The sequence below is a fragment of the Diachasma alloeum genome, unplaced genomic scaffold (genome assembly GCF_001412515.2).
Source record: "Diachasma alloeum isolate Michigan unplaced genomic scaffold, Dall2.0 Dall_scaffold_01227, whole genome shotgun sequence".
NCBI lineage: Eukaryota > Metazoa > Arthropoda > Insecta > Hymenoptera > Braconidae > Diachasma > Diachasma alloeum.
The window spans coordinates 24,209-45,572 of NW_021681336.1; the positions used below are offsets into that span (position 1 = coordinate 24,209).

A 21,364-nucleotide genomic window follows, 5' to 3' on the forward strand; every position below is an offset into this window, starting at 1 on the left:
TATTCTATAATTGACGAATAGGCTAATCGAACAATCGTTGACTATGTATCAATTATTTTATGAGAGAGAGAGTCTGTTTCAGCGCGAACGCACACGCATTTAACTATAGGAATTCTATAGGATTAACTCTGCAAGAGGAGCGCGATTTGAATTGAATGTAAATTGTGTCTGTTTTATTTTGCTCACCCCTTCTGTTTCCTTAATAAATATTATCGATTAGTAATATGGATATGTAGCGTCCCGATGATGTCCAAGTTCGTCCAAAACAACAATATTCGTGGCACTGTCTAGGTCCTAATAAAAATTCAATTCACCACTTTCACAATTATTAACGATGGGAACAACTTTGTAATTGTCCCAATGAGTCCAATCATTGACCGCTAGGGATAATATGCTCGAACACCCGACTACGATGATGTGCGTAATTGTCGTAATTTTGTAATAGGATTTTGACTGTAAGAACCCGTGCACAATATACTCGGTTTACCGCACGGTTAAGCCCAAGATCAAGGGAAACGTTCACGGCCTCGGTATTTGAAGGGAATTATTACAGGAGTCCCGGTGTGATATATTTCGCGGTTCAGCCGTGACTGTTTGAACAACGGGTGTGGCCCCCTGGTTCGAACGTCGTCACCGAGGTGCTTAGATCAGCACCTAGAGCACACGTGCAAATCGGTGAGCGAAGTTAACGAGTGTGAGTATAAGAATTTGGTTATGCTTCAACTCGCCAACTTCCCTCATCCGATCCTCAACGGCTAGCGTTAAAATATAAATAAGAAGAATTTAATTCAAGTATTTGAATGAAAATAATCGGACTGATTTTGTATATAACAAACCACACAATCAGATCCCAATCGATTAAACTGAAGTATTTTATTTCCCTGTTGTGAATATAGTTACGGTCAGAGGTCGACTCGAAGGGTCACATTTTTCGTATTATTTTCATAAGATTTGGTAACCAAGTATCCATAACAGAGCTATAAACTTTTATAATATTTCAATGGATTGATGGCGAAAAAAAATAAGACATCACTCCGTAACATGCTCGCTGTCATATGGCGCGCTGTCTTACGGTCGCTGTCCCCTGCTTGTTTTATTATTATTGGCATTCTGAGACGGAGTAGAAGCCTATAGACTTAGCTCTATGGTGGAGGAGGAGGAAGGAGATATGTGTAGATGTAAAACAAAGAAAAACTTTTATAACATCAAGGAAATAAAGAATTAAATAGAATATTTTTTTGTCACATTTGATTCATTAGATTAATAGATAAAATTACAGCTTCATTCAAGAATATGATTCTTTGTATTTTCCTGTGACTTACAATCTCTTAAACTACATTTGAAAATAATGCAAAAAAAATTAGAACTTGAATTCCTTATATTTCTTAGCAGACTTGCTCTCTTGGGTTTGCTGTCTCTTTCTTTTACTCTAAAACATAAAAAGGCAAATGACAATGAATAAAATAATCCAAAGGAATCCTTTCAGCCTTAATCCTTAATATAAGTCATGGTCGTCACACAATGAGGCAATCTCCGCAATTTTTTGATTCTTTTTTTTCACACAAAAACTTCCTGAGTGAAAAATTTATAAAAAATTTTATTCCTATTTTAAAATATATCAAATACATTAACAATTCTTTTTGATCCTCACTTACAGGAAGAAATAAAAATCCTTTGAATACTCGACGTGATGAAAATCCTTACTTTTAAGGATATCCAAGTACTTTGTTCAAGGTAGCAACTTTTTTTCAAGCAAGATTTCAATTTTGTCGAAAAATCTCGCCATCCCCATACTTTTTGGGATTCTTCATTGTTGAACAGATTTTTTCTGAAATTTCTTCAATGAATATTGTAAACAATATTTTATTTTATTTCACACTTGACTCTTGTTGGGCTAACCTCTAATGATCATAGAGCAACACTGCATATAGTTTCCATATAACCTAATAAATTCGGGCCGAGTAGTCACTTGAGCGAACCGTTGCCAGACGTCAGGAACATGCGGATTCATACTACCCAATATGGTCATCGTACCAATCAACAAGCTTTTAATTTGATTATTTGCAATTATCTGTCCGGAAACTTACGTTTTCTAATTTTGCAAAAAAAAAATGGAGAGTACAACGAACAAAGTCACATACGATTATGTGTACGGGAAAACGCTTTAAGGATAATCGGGCGAGCCTGGAGGGTTAGAAAAAAAGCAGCCATTTTTCTCTTTTATTTTTTACGTATTCTTTAAATGATGGAAAAGGCGTGTGCAAAGTTTCAGACCGCTGGGGAACATGGTTAATTTATTATGAATTTTTGAAAAAGTGGTCATTTAACCCGTGATCTTATGGAAATCACAAAAAAAAACTGCAAAACCCAAGGAAAAAAAGCAGCCAAAGTCATGAAACTTTAGACACATTTAGAACATGTGATCAATGATTTTTTGAGTGAAAAAGATTGTCGCCTAGAAGCATTGTTTATTAATAATAGTGAAAAAAGTACTGAAAATGAAATTTCTGCGCACGCAGCCCAAACGAGCAGCAACGTCTCAAGTACCGATCGGGTGGGGGTAGCGCGGTCAATTTAAACCTCTCTTGAGGAAGAGCGATGAAGCGTTATGATTGGAGCTCCCTCGAGCCAGTGGTACCAGCTCCTGGTGAAAAAAAAAACACTACCGACGATGTTGCCACTTTTTCGCATGGATTAATATTTTTTCATTTATTAAAAAAAAAACAATCTGAAAACCATTCAATGCGTGGAACAGATACAAATAAATTTGATTAGCTCCAAAAATAATTTTTTAACTGGAGATACTCCCTAATATTGCCTCAATTTTGAATCCGAATGGGAAAAATTTTTTTGTTCAACGATTGGTTTTCTGCAGGAAAACAATAGAACCCCCCCGCCTCACCTCCTACATTTCCTCCTCGCCCGATTATCCTTAAGATTATGAACTATTGGATTGAAGGTGGTTGTATATAGCTCTTATGGACGCAATATGTTACATTTTATTTTTTTTTAAATCGTTTTCTCGGAAAAATGTTTAGAAACTAAAGTTGAGATTGCGCCTAAAAAATATTCTTGGTCTATTCCACGAACTCTGAACAAGATTTCCTCCAGAAAAAAATACCTGAACTACTAGGATATCCTTAACTTTAATTTTGTATCCCTCTTCCATGTTCATTACAGATTCACTCGGCCGAAATAGTGGATTGTGCTCCAAGGGAGAAAAACAGGACATTCCAACCCGCGTGTGAGTTACTGCCTGAGGCAGCTCCAAAAAGTTGGCAGACCAGGGTCATCGGATCGGGTCGGTGAAAAACTCAAAATACGTGCTATTGGTGTGCTTTTATCTACTGAAACAATTAAATTTTCTGCTCCCAAATTTTGGCCGAAAATTTGATTTTTGAGTTTGGGCCATATATCTAGCAGACCAATGTCATCCGATTGGCATCATTTTCATAGTAGCATGAAGTACTAATTGTGTGCTAATTTTCTACGGAAAAATTAAGTGATTTTTCCCGAATTGTCCGCGAATTTCCTAGGACCCTGAAAATTCGTATAGTGCTGACAGATAAATGACGGGTCCCATAGACCCAACGATGTATAAAAAGTTGCAATGAATAATGTGCTCCAATTTGAAGCCCACAGAAAATTTTCTGCTGCAAAATTTTCGCTAAAAAGTTGATTTTTGATTTTTGTCCATTTATCTAGCCGACCAACGTCATCAGATTGGCATAATTTTCATTCTAGCGTGGAGTATTAATTATGCGCTAATTTTTTGCGGAAAAATTAATCGAGTTTTCCCGAATTTTCCGCGCTTTTCCCAGGACTTCACAAATGGTCTAGTGACGGTAGAAAAATGGGGCCCACGAATCTGCAAAAGGCTTCAATGGATAATGTGCTTTGATTTAAGGCCCAGTAGGAATTGTCTGCACCATTATCTAACGACCTGATCTTCATCGATCAATAAGCTCCAATCCAAGATGGCACCCGTGGGTCCCAAGATGAGTCAATAGCATCAATTAATCATGTGTTTTCATTTAAGGCCCAGTAGGAATTTCCTGCACCATTATCTAACGACCTGATCTTCATCGATCAATAAGACCCAATCCAAGATAGCACCCGTGGGGCCCAGGATAAGTCAATAGCATCGATGAATCATGTGCTTTCATTTAAAGCCCAGTAGGAATTTTCTGCTCCATTAACAAATGACCTAAGCGTCATCTATCAACAAGACCCAATCCAAGATGGCGCCTTCCGGTCTCCGGATGAATCAATAGCATCAATAAATCATGTGCTTTGATTTAAGGCCCAGTAGGAATTTTCTGCTCCATTAACAGATGATCCAAGCGTCATCTCTCCGTATGACCCAATCCAAGATGGCGCCCGTGGGTCCCAAGATGAGTCAATAGCATCGATGAATCATGTGCTTTCATCTAAGGCCCAGTGGGAATTTTCTGATCCATTAACAAATGACCTAAGCGTCATCTATCAATAAGACCCAATCCAAGATGGCGCCCGTGGGTCCCAAGATGAGTCAATAGCATCGATGAATCATGTGCTTTCATCTAAGGCCCAGTGGGAATTTTCTGATCCATTAACAAATGACCTAAGCGTCATCTATCAATAAGACCCAATCCAAGATGGCGCCCGTGGGTTCCAAGATGAGTCAATAGCATCAATGAATCATGTGCTTTCATCTAAGGCCCAGTAGGAATTTTCTGCTCCATTAACAAATGACCTAAGCGTCATCTATCAACAAGACCCAGTCGAAGATGGCGCCCGTGGGTCCCAAGATGAGTCAATAGCATCAATAAATCATGTGCTTTGATTTAAGGCCCAGTAGGAATTTTCTGCCCCATTAACAAATGACCTAAGCGTCATCTATCAACAAGACCCAGTCGAAGATGGCGCCCGTGGGTCCCAAGATGAGTCAATAGCATCGATGAATCATGTGCTTTCATTTAAAGCCCGGTAGAAATTTTCTGCTTCATTAACAAATGACCTTAGGTCATTTGACCTAAGACCAAATGACCTTAGGTCATTTGTTAATGGAGCAGAAAATTCCTACTGGGCCTTACATGAAAGCACATGATTCATCGATGCTATTGACTCATCTTGGGATCCACGGGCGCCATCTTGGATTGGGTCTTGTTGATAGATGACGCTTAGGTCTTATTGATCGATGAAGATCAGGTCGTTAGTAGTGTAGTCAAATTAGACTCAAAAATTGCCAAACCTAGTAATTAATCCTCCGTTCATGAAAAAATAACCATTAGATAGATATTCCTAGAAATTTCCTGAACAACATATCAAATTGTTCAATAACAGATTGATGTACTACATATTAAAAATAATTAAAAACGAGTCGTTTTCGTTCGGGTCAATGACAAAAACATTCGTAGTTTCGGCTAAACTGCATCGATTCAAAAAAAACACATACCACATTGTAGAGGAGCTAATTCCACACGAAAATGATATGAGGAGTGATGTTCTAGGATGAATAGTTTTTCCGTGACAACTCTCAGAAGTTTTTTTAACCTTCATTTTGTATTATTGCCGAATTCCTCCCCGAGATCCAGCCCCTTTCTGCGCGCGCATCTGTAGGGCAAGAGCGGTATGCACAGTCGATTCAAATATACATGTGCTTGATTATTCCACGACGTACGTGAAGGTTTTGCGATTTATTCGTCTTAATCAATTAATTCAATTATTTCAAGTAGCACCAAAATGTAGGTGCCTAAAGTACACTGTGGCTAGACAGTTTATTACCAACACCGCTTTGTAGTGGAAACTGATAACAATGAAAGGGCAATTAGGTTGCCCTCCTCATGATGATTTCCATAATGGGACACAATCAGTTTGTGGAATTTATTCTACTTTACCTTATACAATTTATACAATTTTTCGGGCAATTAGGAAGATAGATATACTCATTTTTGGAATTTAAACGTTTCCTACTCTATTCAATAATCTGAAAATTATTTTTATAATATTTCCATGTATAAAAACAAAAATTAAAACAAAAATTTCCATTTTTTCGTTGCTTTCCAAAGACAATATTTTCAGAATTTTTTTCTAATCGATCACCCGTTGCTCCCAAAAATATATGGAAAATCTCGGTCAACTGCCGTTTATAGGTCTTCGGGCAATTTTGATTGTCATGAATAAAAATAACAGTACTTCTTATACGTATAAAATTAATTAAATAAATAAACGAAAGGGAGTATTCAATTTTTGTACTCATTGAAAAATTACAAGTTGGTTGATGAATTCATTTTATTCATAAAATTAATTTGAGCGTCCTCTGTAGTAATATTTTGTTATATTTAGGAATGAAACAATATTCACAATAAAAGATTAACAATATTGACCGACAAGACTTTGCCAAAAGTGTTTGATAAAGTTTTCTCAGTCAATAATTGCTTATTTCTATTGTTTAATTCCGAAATATAATCGAATGCAAATGTAGAGAAGACTCAAATATGTATGTTATGAATGAAATGAAGTTATTAATCGGTCTATAATTATTTAATGGATGCAGGAATTGATAACCCACTTTCATCTATGTACTTAATTAATTACATACATATAATAAGTAATCTTATTTTTATTTAAAACAATTAAAATGTTATCAGCCCTAATAATCTTGTGACACTTCTTTTTAATTGTGTCATTTACTCCTGTATTTTTTTCCGGCTTTCTTCTCAGTTGAAACATTCACGAAGTTCGAACTCCTCTGCGAAATTCCATGCACAGTTCAAATCTACTGCGCATACCGCTACTTTGAGGAGAGTGCGCGCGCATACGGGGCTGGGCCTCATTAAATCAGCTGATCGTTTTACGAGATGTCACGTAAAAAATACTAAATAATTTATTACGGGAGAACAAGTGCACCTGCAATATTGGTTCCTAACTCATTTTCGTAGAGAATTTTCGGCCCTACACACTGGTATTTTTTTCTCAATGATCGGTTCAATTTAATTGAATCTACACGGATTTTTGGTGTTCGTTTGAAAATTCCAATTGTTTTTAATTATTTTTAATATGTAGTACATCAATCTGTCATTGAACAATTTGATATGTTGTTCAGGGAATTTTCATCTATCTAATGGTTATTTTTTCATCGACGGAGGATTAAAAGTGTCACCTAAATGCTAGATTGACTACACTATGAGATAGCACGATTCTGGACTGCAGTAGAGCTCACCCTCTGGTTGGAGGGAGCACTACTGTAGAGCGATTAGGAAAAGTTTGTTTCGCTTAGCTTGCTGGGCAGTCTTCGGGGTGAAGTCGGAACCCTCGAGGATCGTTCAGCGATCTCATTTACGAGTGTAAAAAAAATAAAATAATAATAATAATAATAATGATAACAATAATNCCTACACTGTAGATAATGGTGCAGAAAATTCCTACTGGGCCTTAAGCAGATGATTCATTGAAGCCTTTTGCAGATCCTTGGGTCCGTGGAACCCCCCATTTTTCTATCGTCACTAGACCATTTGTGAAGTGCTGGGAAAAGTGCGGAAAATTCGGTAAAAATCGATTACTTTTTCCGCAGAAAATTAGCACATAATTAGTACTCCACGCTAGTATGAAAATTATGACAATCTGATGACATTGGTCTGCTAGATGAATGGCCCAAAATCAAAAATCAACTTTTTGGCGAAAATTTTGCAGCAGAAAATTTTCTATGGGCTTCAAATTGCAGCACATTATTCATTGAAACTTTTTATACATCGTTGGTTCTGTGGGACACGCCATTTATCTGTCAGCACTATACGAATTTTCAGGGTCCTGGGAAATTCGCGGAAAATTCTGGAAAAATCGATTAACTTTTCCGCAGAAAATTAGCACACAATTAGTACTTCACGCTACTATGAAAATTATACAAATCCGATGACATTGGTCTGCTAGATATATGGCCCAAATTCAAAAATAAAATTTTCGGCAAAAATTTGGGAGCGGAAAATTTAATTTTTTCAGCAGATAAAAGCACACTAATAGCAAGTATTATTGAGTTTTTCACCGACCCAATCCGATGACCCTGGTCTGCTAACTTTTTGGAGCTGCTCGAGGCGAAGCCGAGGGCGGTAGACACACACGTTTGAATGTCTAGTTTTGCTTCCTAGGTCCACATACTATTTTTCGTAATAACTGCACGGTATAATGTAAATGTACATATGCTCGCCCCTGTCCCTATGCTCATTCCGATGTCGCGAGCTATCACATTTTAATCATTTTGACAGCCCCAACAATCTATTAAGAGTGGAATATGATTGGAGATATAAGTTTAATTGATAAGGAAAGTTATCGACACCAATGAACAGTGATTTATTGAAGAATAAGAGAGAAAAATTTCATTCTCATCAACTGGTGCTACACCAGAGTGAATTCGTAAGCTACAAGTTAAGAAACTTACAATTTACAAATTTTGATATCTCCGTCATAGTAGTAAAATTGGATTAAACATCCCTTGAGTGAGGTTTCGGATAGTTTAAAATTGAATACAAATACATAAATGATAGACATCTTAATATTTCACTGAAACATCGTCAATTAAAAGAATAGGTACAATGAAAATGGCATTGATCCTATGGTCGTTTTGCAACCAACTGTCTACTGGTAATGGACTCAATGGATGAAAAAATCATTTAAAAAATGTTGGGCTGTCCAATTGAAATATAATTTAGTGCCTCGAGATATTTTTTAATGTTGTATTATCATAAAATGTCATACTCGCGATGTTATTAGTTGAATAGAACCTTTCCATATCACTCAAATCACGAGACGAGGATAGGGACATGTATCAGGTTTGAGTGGTAGGGGACATTGACGCATACCTCAGTTGAATAGAACCTTTCCATATCACTCAAATCACGAGACGAGGATAGGGACATGTATCAGGTTTGAGTGGTAGGGGACATTGACGCATACCTCAGTTGAATAGAACCTTTCCATATCACTCAAATCACGAGACGAGGATAGGGACATGTATCAAACGTATACTGAGGACCTTATGAGAGTGGTCTCAGGTTTGAGTGGTAGGGGACATTGACGCATGCCTCAACTCGAAAAAGTGGGGGTACCCAGTCAGGACCATTCTCATACGGTCTTTAGTATACATGGGGACAAGTGAGCGAGCATAGGGACAGGGGACTTTCCACATTTATGGACGATTATTCATTAAAAAATACTAGTTACGATGATTAATATCAGTGAATTCTAATCCTGAAGGTTTTACCCTCTGATGTCTAATTTAAAACATCACATCTTCATACTCATTTGGATAGAAATATTCGACTAATGATGTGTTCACCTTAGCTAGACGAGCGTAGGGTCATTTATGTTAGTTCGATTTTTCTTCGTAAATGCAGGGAGGAACGTGGGTTATGTCATTCCGAGGATCGTCAAAAAAACAACGGAAATCCGAGGAATGAAATAAGTCACTATCTTGCCGTCATTTGGAGAGGAAAATCGAAGTTTCCGTGCAGACATGATGAAAAAGTATTTTCGTGTCACGTAACATCACTAACAAAAAATATAGTTCGGATACACGTGCGACGGGGTGTTTTAGCTCGTGTGATTGGCAGCCCTCGGCTTCGCCTCGGGCCGCCGACTTCATACTCGTTACCACCCCGTCGCACTTGTATCGAAATATACTATTTCTGTACTGCTTCTCACGATTTCTCATCTGGGAATTGGTATTGCATACTTCCCAAACTCGAAAACTGGAAAATCATTACAGAAAAATATTGTTCCTGGGCTGTTGCGATGGGGTTTTTTTACTCGTGTGGCGTTGGCCTCCGAGCCGTAGGCGAGGACTGGCCAACCACACTAGTAAAAAACCCCATCGCAACAGGCCGGAAAAATACTATTTCGTGTTACGGGATCTGAAAACCCCATTTTCGTGGCGCTGCGCGTCGCAAAATTGGCGTCTTTCAGGTCCCTCGACACAAAAATTGATGTACACACCTCGCCATGGAAAACATATCACCCGCCCCCACATCCTTGCCATCCTCGCCTTCGGCTCGGAAGGCAATCTTGCACGNTAGGGATCTGAGATTATATTTTTATAAAATTTATCCCTCCGGAAACAGGCGCTGATTTTTTATAATTTTTTAAGCAACGAATTTCGGAGAAAATACATGAGTATGCGGTTTGTCCGGGGGGTTGAAGACACCCGCATATATCCGAAGGGATGAAAATTTAGGGGGGCGAGGGGGAGGGGTTTGGGACTACATTGTTGTAAAATTTACCCCTCCGGAACCATGCGCTGATTTTTTATAATTTTTTGAAAAATGAATTTCNCTATTACTGATGAATATGGCTTTATAAGGCGAGCCGAAGGCGAGGATTATAATCACATGAGGCAAGCCTTGTGACAAAATTACTATTTTTTCCAACTTTTTGTTCATAAAATCAGAAAACAGAAGAGACAAAAATTCGCTCGTCATGCGACCAACTACATTCGGTGGAGAGTTACGACCGCTGAAAGGGATACGTCGGTGAAATTTAAGTCTTCATTGGGCCTTGGGAATCATTGAACAGTTTGTCATATATGACAGAATATGGAAATAACTAGGGAAAATCGCGGACCCGATCGATTTTGCCCCGTATAACCACGAAAAACTTCACTTTTTACTTTTTTTATTCAAAATGCGCCATAATTTGATACATTTTTCGCGTCTCTAGAATAGGACTAAAAATTCATTGTTTATAGTAATCAAAAATTGTAATCATCAGTAATCCAATTTTTATGAATAAAAAAAAATGGTAGGTTGAAGTGAAAAGGCGGGTTCAAAAGAAAAGTTAAGAAGTTCAAAATTCATTTATTCATGAACTATTGTGAATAAAGTAAAACGGATACTTAACTTTATTGTTTGGAGTGTAACGAACATTTAAAAATGAGAAAATCGTATGAAAACTACGGCGCAAGGAGCAATTTGAAGGTAAAAACAGGGAAAAATGAAGTTTTTCGTGGTTATGCGGGGAAAAATCGATGGGGTCCGCGATTATCCCTAGTTATTCTCATATTCTGTCATATATCACAAACTGTTCGATGGGTCCCAAGGCCCAGTGAAGACTTTTAAATTTCACCAACGTATCCCCCTAAGGGTTGAATCAACAATTTTCAGATAAGCAGAGCAATAGGTTCTAAAGAGAGGGGTGTAAGAAACCTGAACCTAATAATTTCGTCAACATTTACTCTTGTAGTAAGTGTATTTCACTATAGACTTAATTTGCAATACTAACCTTCTGCCGTTGTACATGATCTTGTAGTAAATCTGATACATCCTCCCTCCTAAGATGAGCCTGCCGAGACCTGATAGTCTCTTCATACCTCGAGGCCATGGCTTCAGAGTCCAGATCCAATTCACTAGGATCTAATGCTACTTCCACAGCTCCATCTTTCTCAACCCGAGACTCTCCTCCACTAATTCCCCTCCTGGCAGCAATAACAGAAGGTGGAGCCTGTCCTCCAGCTCCTGTCATATCGTAAACATGAGTGCTGCCCATCATACTGCCACCGAGTCCTTCAGTCCGCCTCTCCTGAAGTACAGTGTAAAGGGCTGCTGGAGTATCTCCACCCTCCATATCACTCTCAATCTTTTTCTTCCTCAATTCAATTGTTTCAGGAGTTTCTAATCCAGCAGGGATTGATGTCATACCACTTGGAGTTATCAAACCTTCGGCTCCAGGTGTCACGAGACCGCTGGCGTCTCCATCCATCTCTTTTCCATCTCCATCGACATCACCACCTTGAAATTATTAAGTGACATATGTTTAATGAATGTGTGCATCGACAAAATCACTTCGAAATGAGAAGTTTTAGTGGAACCCATCAAGTAACTTCATATTATAGAACATTTCATGGACTATGGCAGTATTTTAACTTTTCGTTTTTAATATTTCATACGTAAATAGTATATTTCGTCATTAGGCCGAAAAAATGAATCTCCGCATCCGTGAATCTCTGCCTACGGCCGTCATGACAAAATCCTCGCCTTCGGCTCGTGCTGCAAACCTCATATTTGCCAGAACAGTTTTTTTCGGCCTAATGACGAAGTATACTATTCTAGGTCTCTCTAGAGCCTCCCATATTTTCCTCTCAACTCGTAAACTTCGAATTTACTGGCAAAGTAATCTGTAGACAAATCTCTCTTACCATCATCTCCTTCTTCATCTTCGTCCTCCTCCCCGGAACTCTCGGACTCCGGCTCTCCCCACATCCCCCGATCGACCTCCTCATCCATTACATCCGCGCCAAGCGGTCTCACCACTCCAAAGACATCTCCATACAGTGGCCTGCCTGTCTCATCAACGGGAGGTTTCCCCCAGCCCCCAGCATGGTACCCAAATGCACATCCTTCAGGGATTGGTGCATTCAAGCCCGGAATCTTCAAATTCGGATAACTAGGAGGAGGCCCATATCTTTGCATGGCAATAAGCCAAGGCGGAGGCACCTTATGGCAATTGGGCCCTACCGGCATACCCAAGGCTGTTCTTAGTTCATCCGAGAGTTCACCAGGCTTCTTCTCCTTCAGTCTCGTCTCAAATTCCTTGCCTTCGTAGTACAAATCTCCATGAATCGTCATTCTAGGTTTCGTTTGCCACTTAAAAAATGCATCATGCAGCTTTTGATAATCAATATCAATCTTGCCTAGTTTAGGCCTCGCCCTCTCCCTCATCTTTGCTTTCAACGTCTTTGAGTCATCTCGTTCTTGTAGACTAGCCCTCATCTCAGTGATCCCAGTGCGCTTAATAAAGTCGGGAAGATCAAAGGGTGGTTTTTCAATTCCCCTTTTCCCTTGCAAATACTTTCGCTTGAAGCACCAGTGTCTAGGAACTGGAACGGTGTTCCTATGAGCCTTCAACTGGACAAGAAGCTTTGGGTCTCGAGCTGTTACATCGTGCATTTCCACGACATCGGGACGACCAACAAGTTGTTTCAGTTCGGCTACACTGAGACGAGTTAATCGTTTTAATTTTCTTTTTGATAACCGAGGAGCTCCGTTCTCCGTTGTGGAAGGCTGAGGTTGTCCTGCATCTTCGTCGAAGTCATCGAGTAATGGAACCTTACTGGGAATCACTGGAGTCGCAGCTGGAGGATACTGACCGATGAGTTCTCTATCTTTTTCAATGGATTCTGGTTCGATCAATTTGAAAGCTTCGAAGACTCGAGCGAATTGGCGGTACATGGGTTCCAGATCAGTTACTCCTGGCGTTTCCTGGACGTACTCCACCTCTGGGAGGTCCTCTTTAGTAGCAAAAACGTCTGGGTCTTTCTTCTTATTCTCTTGGTCTTCCTTTGGGTCGATCGCATGACGTTTCTTCTTCTTCTTTTTCTTCTTCTTGGATTTTTGAGACTTTTGATGGGTGTTGGAATTAGAAATTTCATTTGGAATTTCAAGGGGATCGGTGACGAAGTCGATAGGGAGGTCTGAAGGTGGATGAGAAGGGGAACTGCCTGGCACGGAGATCTCATTGGGATCTGTGCCAACTTCCTTGGCACGTTCGGTCTTGAAAGCCAAAGCTTGTTCAAGCGCTGCTGGAAGCTTGACTGCAGATGGGTCTGTGTCGATATCGGATTCTTCCATTAGTGGCTGGTCCATACCTGGCGGGACTGAGACTTTGAGGGAGAGGAGACTCGGAAGTGGTTTTTGTGGCTCCATTTTTTACCTGAAATGGCTAATGATTGAATATGTACAGAATTACCCACAATTTATGACAGACATTCCAAGGTGGCAGTGGATTTGAAGGAATACATCAACTTGATGTTGACACGCTGTCATTCTTCATGAAGAATGAAATTTCCAACCCCTTTCTTTCTTTCAATGATATTTTCTCCGAGATAAAGGCAAGATGAAATGATAAAAGTCCCATGTAAAATGAGGAACCTTCTGTCATTAATTCAAGGTTATGCCTTCACATAGTGAACATGTGATCATGCGGAGAGATTTTTTCAAAATAAGAGAATTTCTCGTCAGTAAGACAATCACTACAAATTGCTTGCTACAAAAAAGTTTCCTAGTCCCAAACAAGTGGAAAATTGCTCTTGTATTGTATAGTATTAGTACATTACATGCCCGAGCCTTGGAAAACAGATCACCGTCCCCCACGTGCTTGCCATCCTCGCCTTCGGCTCGGAAGGCAATCTTGCACGTGGAGGAGGGCGATATGTTTTCCATGGTGAGGTGTGTATGTTAATTTTCGTGTCACGAGACCTGAAAAACGCCAAATGGGGTTTACAGGTCCCTTGGCACGAAATAGTATATTTCGATACAAGTGCGACGGGGTGGTAATGAGTGTGAAGTTGACGGCCCGAGGCGAAGCCAAGGGTTGCAAATCACACGAGCTAAAACACTAATGAAATTTTTTTTCTCTAAATTCTAATTCTCTTAGAATTCTTTAATGCCTAAAGGAGGTTAGGCGGTGTATGAGGTGAATTTGAGAGTGAATTTCTGTGGTTCCCGGTAGCTTAGTCGGTAAGAGTGCCCGGCGCGTATCTGGGAGACCCGGGTTCGATTCCCGCCTGGGTGAAGCGGAAATTTTTTCTCTCTAAATTCTAATTCTCTTAGAATTGCGACGGCGCACGTGTATCCGAACTATATTTTTTATTAGTGATGTTACGATCAGCGAGTGCCGATGACGTTGTAACGCAAACGATTCTGGCGAAAAATAGGCACGACTTTTGGCGCGGACTGTACTCTAGGCGCACTGAATGCAGGGGTCCTTTTTTTAAAATAATATTTTAAATTATGTCGAAAAACCGATTGAAATTTATTTTCTAAACAATTATCTTTTTTATGAATTGATTTTAGAACTAAAAAAATTATTAATTCAATAAATAAATTAATTTATTCACCCACTCGGTTTTTTTATCTGTGGAAAATAGACGCATGTATCCGGAGGGATGAAAATTCAGAGGGGTGAGGGGGAGGGGTCTGAGATTACATTTTTATAAAATTTACTCCTCCGGAAATATGCGCTGATTTTTTATAATTTAAAAAAAAATGGATTTCGGGGAAAATACATGATCATGCGGTTTCTCCAAGGGATTGAAGACAACCGCATGTATCCGGATTGGTGAAAATTTAGGGGGGTGAGGGGTAGGGATCTGAGATTATATTTTTATAAAATTTATCCCTCCGGAAACAGGCGCTGATTTTTTATAATTTTTTAAGCAACGAATTTCGGAGAAAATACATGAGTATGCGGTTTGTCCGGGGGGTTGAAGACACCCGCATATATCCGAAGGGATGAAAATTTAGGGGGGCGAGGGGGAGGGGTTTGGGACTACATTGTTGTAAAATTTACCCCTCCGGAACCATGCGCTGATTTTTTATAATTTTTTGAAAAATGAATTTCCTGGAAAATACATGAATATGTTGTTTCTCCGGGGGGTTAAAGACAGCCGCATGTATCCGGAGGGGTGAAAATTTAGTGGGGTGAGGGGGAGGGATCTGAGATTATATTTTTATAAAATTTACCCCTCCGGAAACATGCGCTGATTTTTCATAATTGAAAAAAAATGAATTTCAGGGAAAATACATGAGTATGCGGTTTCTCCGGGGGGTTGAAGACAGTCGCATGTATCTGGAGGGGTGAAAATTTAGGGGGGTGAGGGGGAGGGGTCTGAGATTACATTTTTATTAATTTCCCCCTCCGGAAACATGCGCTGATTTTTGATAGTTACAAAAATGAATTTCGGGGAAAATACATGATCATGCGGTTTCTCCGCGGGACTGAAGACAGCCGCATGTATCCGGAGGGGTGAAAATTTAGGGGGGTGAGGGGGAGGGGTCTGAGATTACATTTTTATCCAATTTACTCCTCCGTAGACATGCACTGATTTTGTATAATTTTTTAAACAATGAATTTCGGGGAAAATACATAAGTATGCGGTTTCTGCGGGGGGTTGAAGACAGCCGCATGTATCTGGAGGGGTAAACATTTAGGGAGGTGACGGAGAGCGGTCTCAGATTACATTTTTATAAAATTTACCCCTCCGGAAACATGCACTGATTTTTTATAATTAAAAAAAATGAATTTCGGGAAAAATTCATGATCATGCGGTTTCTCCGGGGGGTTGAAGACAGCCGCATGTATCCGGATGGGTGAAAATTTAGGAGGGTAAGGGGGACGGGTCACAAATTTCATTTTTACAAGAGTCATTCCTTCGGAAGCATGTTGGAATTTTTTATCATTTTTTTAACAATCGATTTCGGGAAAAATACAAGATAATGGGGTTTTCACAGAGGGTTGAAGACAGACGTGTGTATCCATAGGGTTGTACGTTTCGTTCGAAGAGGGGGGGGGGCAGATTGCAGTTCATCTGTATTTATAAATTCAACTTATTCATGAAAATGGTATAGAGAGAAATGTTACGTCTCGCATGATGAAATCTGTATTATGCTTATCATTTTTTCATGCAATTTTTAGCGTTAATCGAGAGTAATTGAATATCTGGAAGTCTCCATCTATTTAATGCAACTACCCGAGTGGAAATTCCGGTCAGGTCTTCATCAAGTTTGGATCAGGTTAGACCTGACCACTGATCAGGTATTGATCAAGTTGACGGATCCGGTCTTGATCAGGACGAATGGATCCGAACTTGATCAAGCCAGCTGTATGAAAACCGGATGAGCTGTCCGTCAGTATCAATAAAAATTATCAATGATTATTAATATCGAAAACAAAAAATAATTCAATTCTTTCACCGTAGGCGGCCTCTCTTAATGAATCTTTACTGTTATTACCTCTGAAAAAGCTTATTATTTTTTTACCGATGCTGGGGATCGAACCGGGGACCCTATGATTGCTAATCCTGTGCCCTAACCACTACGCTATCGCGCTATTACTATTGAGTAAACTGTACATTGCCTATATGATTTGTATCGAGGTATTCGTTGAATTTACGATTATTCCTGATCTCCCGGATGTGCGTGTGTATTCTCAGAGATAAAATATGCTCAATTAAATTTTTATTTATTACATTAATGAATAATAATCATGATAATAACAATAACACTAATAAATAAATAGACATTTGGTGATTTTTTTTCTCAAGATCATTTGCGTGTAAGTTTGATACTCCTCTAATACGTATTTACGGCATCATCATCCCTCTCTTCTGTACATTTGAGAAGGGCTGGCTGTTAATTAAATTAAATTCATGAAATTAAATAAATTGAATTTAATTTATTTTAATTATAGTATAATGATCGTTTTTAAAGATTGAAAATAATTATTGATAATAGTTGATAAAACTTAATTTAAATAGTATAATAATAGTTAATTAAATTACCCGAAAAACTTATTAAAATTAATGTCAGGTGGACCGGATCTGAATCTGATCATTTTCTCTTTAATTGACCCCGTTCAAATGCCGATCGAAGACATCAAATCCGCATTTGATCAAATTGGGCTCAGGCGACCGACCTTAGGGTGAGATCGTGCCTACCTGATCAGAACTTGATTTGAATCATCCTGCAGTTTTTCGGATCCGATCTACTGGATCAAAACTTGGTCAGGTTCTCATCAGGCATCATCTGATCATGTCTACCTGATCAGAACTTGATCTGAACACGCCCGTAGTTTCTCGGATCCGATTTCCTGGATCAGAACTTGGTCAGGTTCTCATCAGGAATCACCGGATCAGTCGAACCTTACAAAAACCTGATCAAGTTCTGATCGTGCTTCAGGTGGGCCTGAAGCACGATTCCCACTCGGGTATCAGTTCATAGTTAAGTTTCGAACAAATGAAATAGTTCGCAAAAAAATATATATTGCAGACATGTGCTGGACAGTCTCAAAAGTGATTTGAGATGAGAATGAAAGTAACTCAAGAAGATTTATTTCTCAAACCCCCGGAGAAACAACATACTCAGGTATTTTCCCAGAAATTCATTTTTCAAAAAATTATAAAAAATCAGCGCATGTTTCCGAAGGGGTAAGTTTTATAAAATTGTAATATCAGACCCCTCCCCCTCACCCCTCTAAATTTTCACCCATCCGGATACATGCGGCTGTCTTCAACCCACCGGAGAAACAACAGTCATGTATTTTCCCCGAAATTCCTTTTTTTTTTAATTATAAAGAATCAGTACATGTTTCCGGAGGGGTTAATTTTCTTACAATGTAGTCTTAAACCCCTCCCTCTCACCCCCCTAAATTTTCATCCCTCCGGATACATGCGGGTGTCTTCAACCTCCCGGAAAAACCGCATACTCATGTATTTTCCCCGAAATTCATTGTTTAAAAAATTATAAAAAATCAGCGCATGTTTCCGGAGGGGTAAGTTTTATAAAAGTGTGATATCAGAGCCCTCCCCCTCACCCCCCTAAATTTTCATCCCTCCGGATACATGCGGGTGTCTTCAACCTCCCGGAAAAACCGCATACTCATGTATTTTCCCCGAAATTCATTGTTTAAAAAATTATAAAAAATCAGCGCATGTTTCCGGAGGGGTAAGTTTTATAAAAGTGTGATATCAGAGCCCTCCCCCTCACCCCCCTAAATTTTCACCCCTCCGGATACATCCGGCTGTCTTCAACCCCCCGGAGAAACAACATACTCATGTATTTTTCCCGGAATTCATTTTTCAAAAAATTATAAAAAATCAGCGCATGTTTCCGCAGGGGTAAATTTTAGAACAATTTAGTCTCAAACCTCTCCCCCTCGCCCCCCTAAATTTTCATCCCTCCGGATATATNGGGCGATATGTTTTCCATGGTGAGGTGTGTATGTTAATTTTCGTGTCACGAGACCTGAAAAACGCCAAATGGGGTTTACAGGTCCCTTGGCACGAAATAGTATATTTCGATACAAGTGCGACGGGGTGGTAATGAGTGTGAAGTTGACGGCCCGAGGCGAAGCCAAGGGTTGCAAATCACACGAGCTAAAACACTAATGAAATTTTTTTTCTCTAAATTCTAATTCTCTTAGAATTCTTTAATGCCTAAAGGNATCAACCCCTCGGAGAAACCGCATACTCATGTATTTTTCCCGAAATTCGTTGTTTAAAAAATTAGAAAAAATCAGCGCATGTTTCCGGAGGGGTAAATTTTATAAAAATGTAATCTCAGACCCCTTTCCCTCACCCCCCTAAATTTTCATTNCGACGGCGCACGTGTATCCGAACTATATTTTTTATTAGTGATGTTACGATCAGCGAGTGCCGATGACGTTGTAACGCAAACGATTCTGGCGAAAAATAGGCACGACTTTTGGCGCGGACTGTACTCTAGGCGCACTGAATGCAGGGGTCCTTTTTTTAAAATAATATTTTAAATTATGTCGAAAAACCGATTGAAATTTATTTTCTAAACAATTATCTTTTTTATGAATTGATTTTAGAACTAAAAAAATTATTAATTCAATAAATAAATTAATTTATTCACCCACTCGGTTTTTTTATCTGTGGAAAATAGACGCATGTATCCGGAGGGATGAAAATTCAGAGGGGTGAGGGGGAGGGGTCTGAGATTACATTTTTATAAAATTTACTCCTCCGGAAATATGCGCTGATTTTTTATAATTTAAAAAAAAATGGATTTCGGGGAAAATACATGATCATGCGGTTTCTCCAAGGGATTGAAGACAACCGCATGTATCCGGATTGGTGAAAATTTAGGGGGGTGAGGGGTAGGGATCTGAGATTATATTTTTATAAAATTTATCCCTCCGGAAACAGGCGCTGATTTTTTATAATTTTTTAAGCAACGAATTTCGGAGAAAATACATGAGTATGCGGTTTGTCCGGGGGGTTGAAGACACCCGCATATATCCGAAGGGATGAAAATTTAGGGGGGCGAGGGGGAGGGGTTTGGGACTACATTGTTGTAAAATTTACCCCTCCGGAACCATGCGCTGATTTTTTATAATTTTTTGAAAAATGAATTTCCTGGAAAATACATGAATATGTTGTTTCTCCGGGGGGTTAAAGACAGCCGCATGTATCCGGAGGGGTGAAAATTTAGTGGGGTGAGGGGGAGGGATCTGAGATTATATTTTTATAAAATTTACCCCTCCGGAAACATGCGCTGATTTTTCATAATTGAAAAAAAATGAATTTCAGGGAAAATACATGAGTATGCGGTTTCTCCGGGGGGTTGAAGACAGTCGCATGTATCTGGAGGGGTGAAAATTTAGGGGGGTGAGGGGGAGGGGTCTGAGATTACATTTTTATTAATTTCCCCCTCCGGAAACATGCGCTGATTTTTGATAGTTACAAAAATGAATTTCGGGGAAAATACATGATCATGCGGTTTCTCCGCGGGACTGAAGACAGCCGCATGTATCCGGAGGGGTGAAAATTTAGGGGGGTGAGGGGGAGGGGTCTGAGATTACATTTTTATCCAATTTACTCCTCCGTAGACATGCACTGATTTTGTATAATTTTTTAAACAATGAATTTCGGGGAAAATACATAAGTATGCGGTTTCTGCGGGGGGTTGAAGACAGCCGCATGTATCTGGAGGGGTAAACATTTAGGGAGGTGACGGAGAGCGGTCTCAGATTACATTTTTATAAAATTTACCCCTCCGGAAACATGCACTGATTTTTTATAATTAAAAAAAATGAATTTCGGGAAAAATTCATGATCATGCGGTTTCTCCGGGGGGTTGAAGACAGCCGCATGTATCCGGATGGGTGAAAATTTAGGAGGGTAAGGGGGACGGGTCACAAATTTCATTTTTACAAGAGTCATTCCTTCGGAAGCATGTTGGAATTTTTTATCATTTTTTTAACAATCGATTTCGGGAAAAATACAAGATAATGGGGTTTTCACAGAGGGTTGAAGACAGACGTGTGTATCCATAGGGTTGTACGTTTCGTTCGAAGAGGGGGGGGGGCAGATTGCAGTTCATCTGTATTTATAAATTCAACTTATTCATGAAAATGGTATAGAGAGAAATGTTACGTCTCGCATGATGAAATCTGTATTATGCTTATCATTTTTTCATGCAATTTTTAGCGTTAATCGAGAGTAATTGAATATCTGGAAGTCTCCATCTATTTAATGCAACTACCCGAGTGGAAATTCCGGTCAGGTCTTCATCAAGTTTGGATCAGGTTAGACCTGACCACTGATCAGGTATTGATCAAGTTGACGGATCCGGTCTTGATCAGGACGAATGGATCCGAACTTGATCAAGCCAGCTGTATGAAAACCGGATGAGCTGTCCGTCAGTATCAATAAAAATTATCAATGATTATTAATATCGAAAACAAAAAATAATTCAATTCTTTCACCGTAGGCGGCCTCTCTTAATGAATCTTTACTGTTATTACCTCTGAAAAAGCTTATTATTTTTTTACCGATGCTGGGGATCGAACCGGGGACCCTATGATTGCTAATCCT

The 21,364-nt window shown here is 39.3% G+C and overlaps 1 protein-coding gene across 3 annotated transcripts in view; it reads right to left on the reverse strand.

Moving 5' to 3' along the window:
- Nucleotides 1-1,284: 1,284 nt before the first annotated feature.
- Nucleotides 1,285-21,364, reverse strand: part of LOC107046173 (splicing factor 3B subunit 2) — a 42,632-nt gene continuing 22,552 nt past the window's right edge. For 2 of the 3 annotated variants that reach the window (XM_015268694.2, XM_015268696.1), the window contains exons 2-4: nucleotides 12,164-13,677; nucleotides 11,251-11,756; nucleotides 1,285-1,429 (exon numbers count right to left, since the gene is read on the reverse strand). In XM_015268694.2, coding sequence (XP_015124180.1) covers nucleotides 1,361-1,429; nucleotides 11,251-11,756; nucleotides 12,164-13,670 — 2,082 coding nt within the window. In that variant the 5' untranslated portion in view covers nucleotides 13,671-13,677 and the 3' untranslated portion in view covers nucleotides 1,285-1,360. Of the gene's footprint in view, nucleotides 1,430-11,250; nucleotides 11,757-12,163; nucleotides 13,687-21,364 lie in introns of all 3 variants that reach the window. The other variant, XM_015268695.1, reaches the window with a different exon arrangement.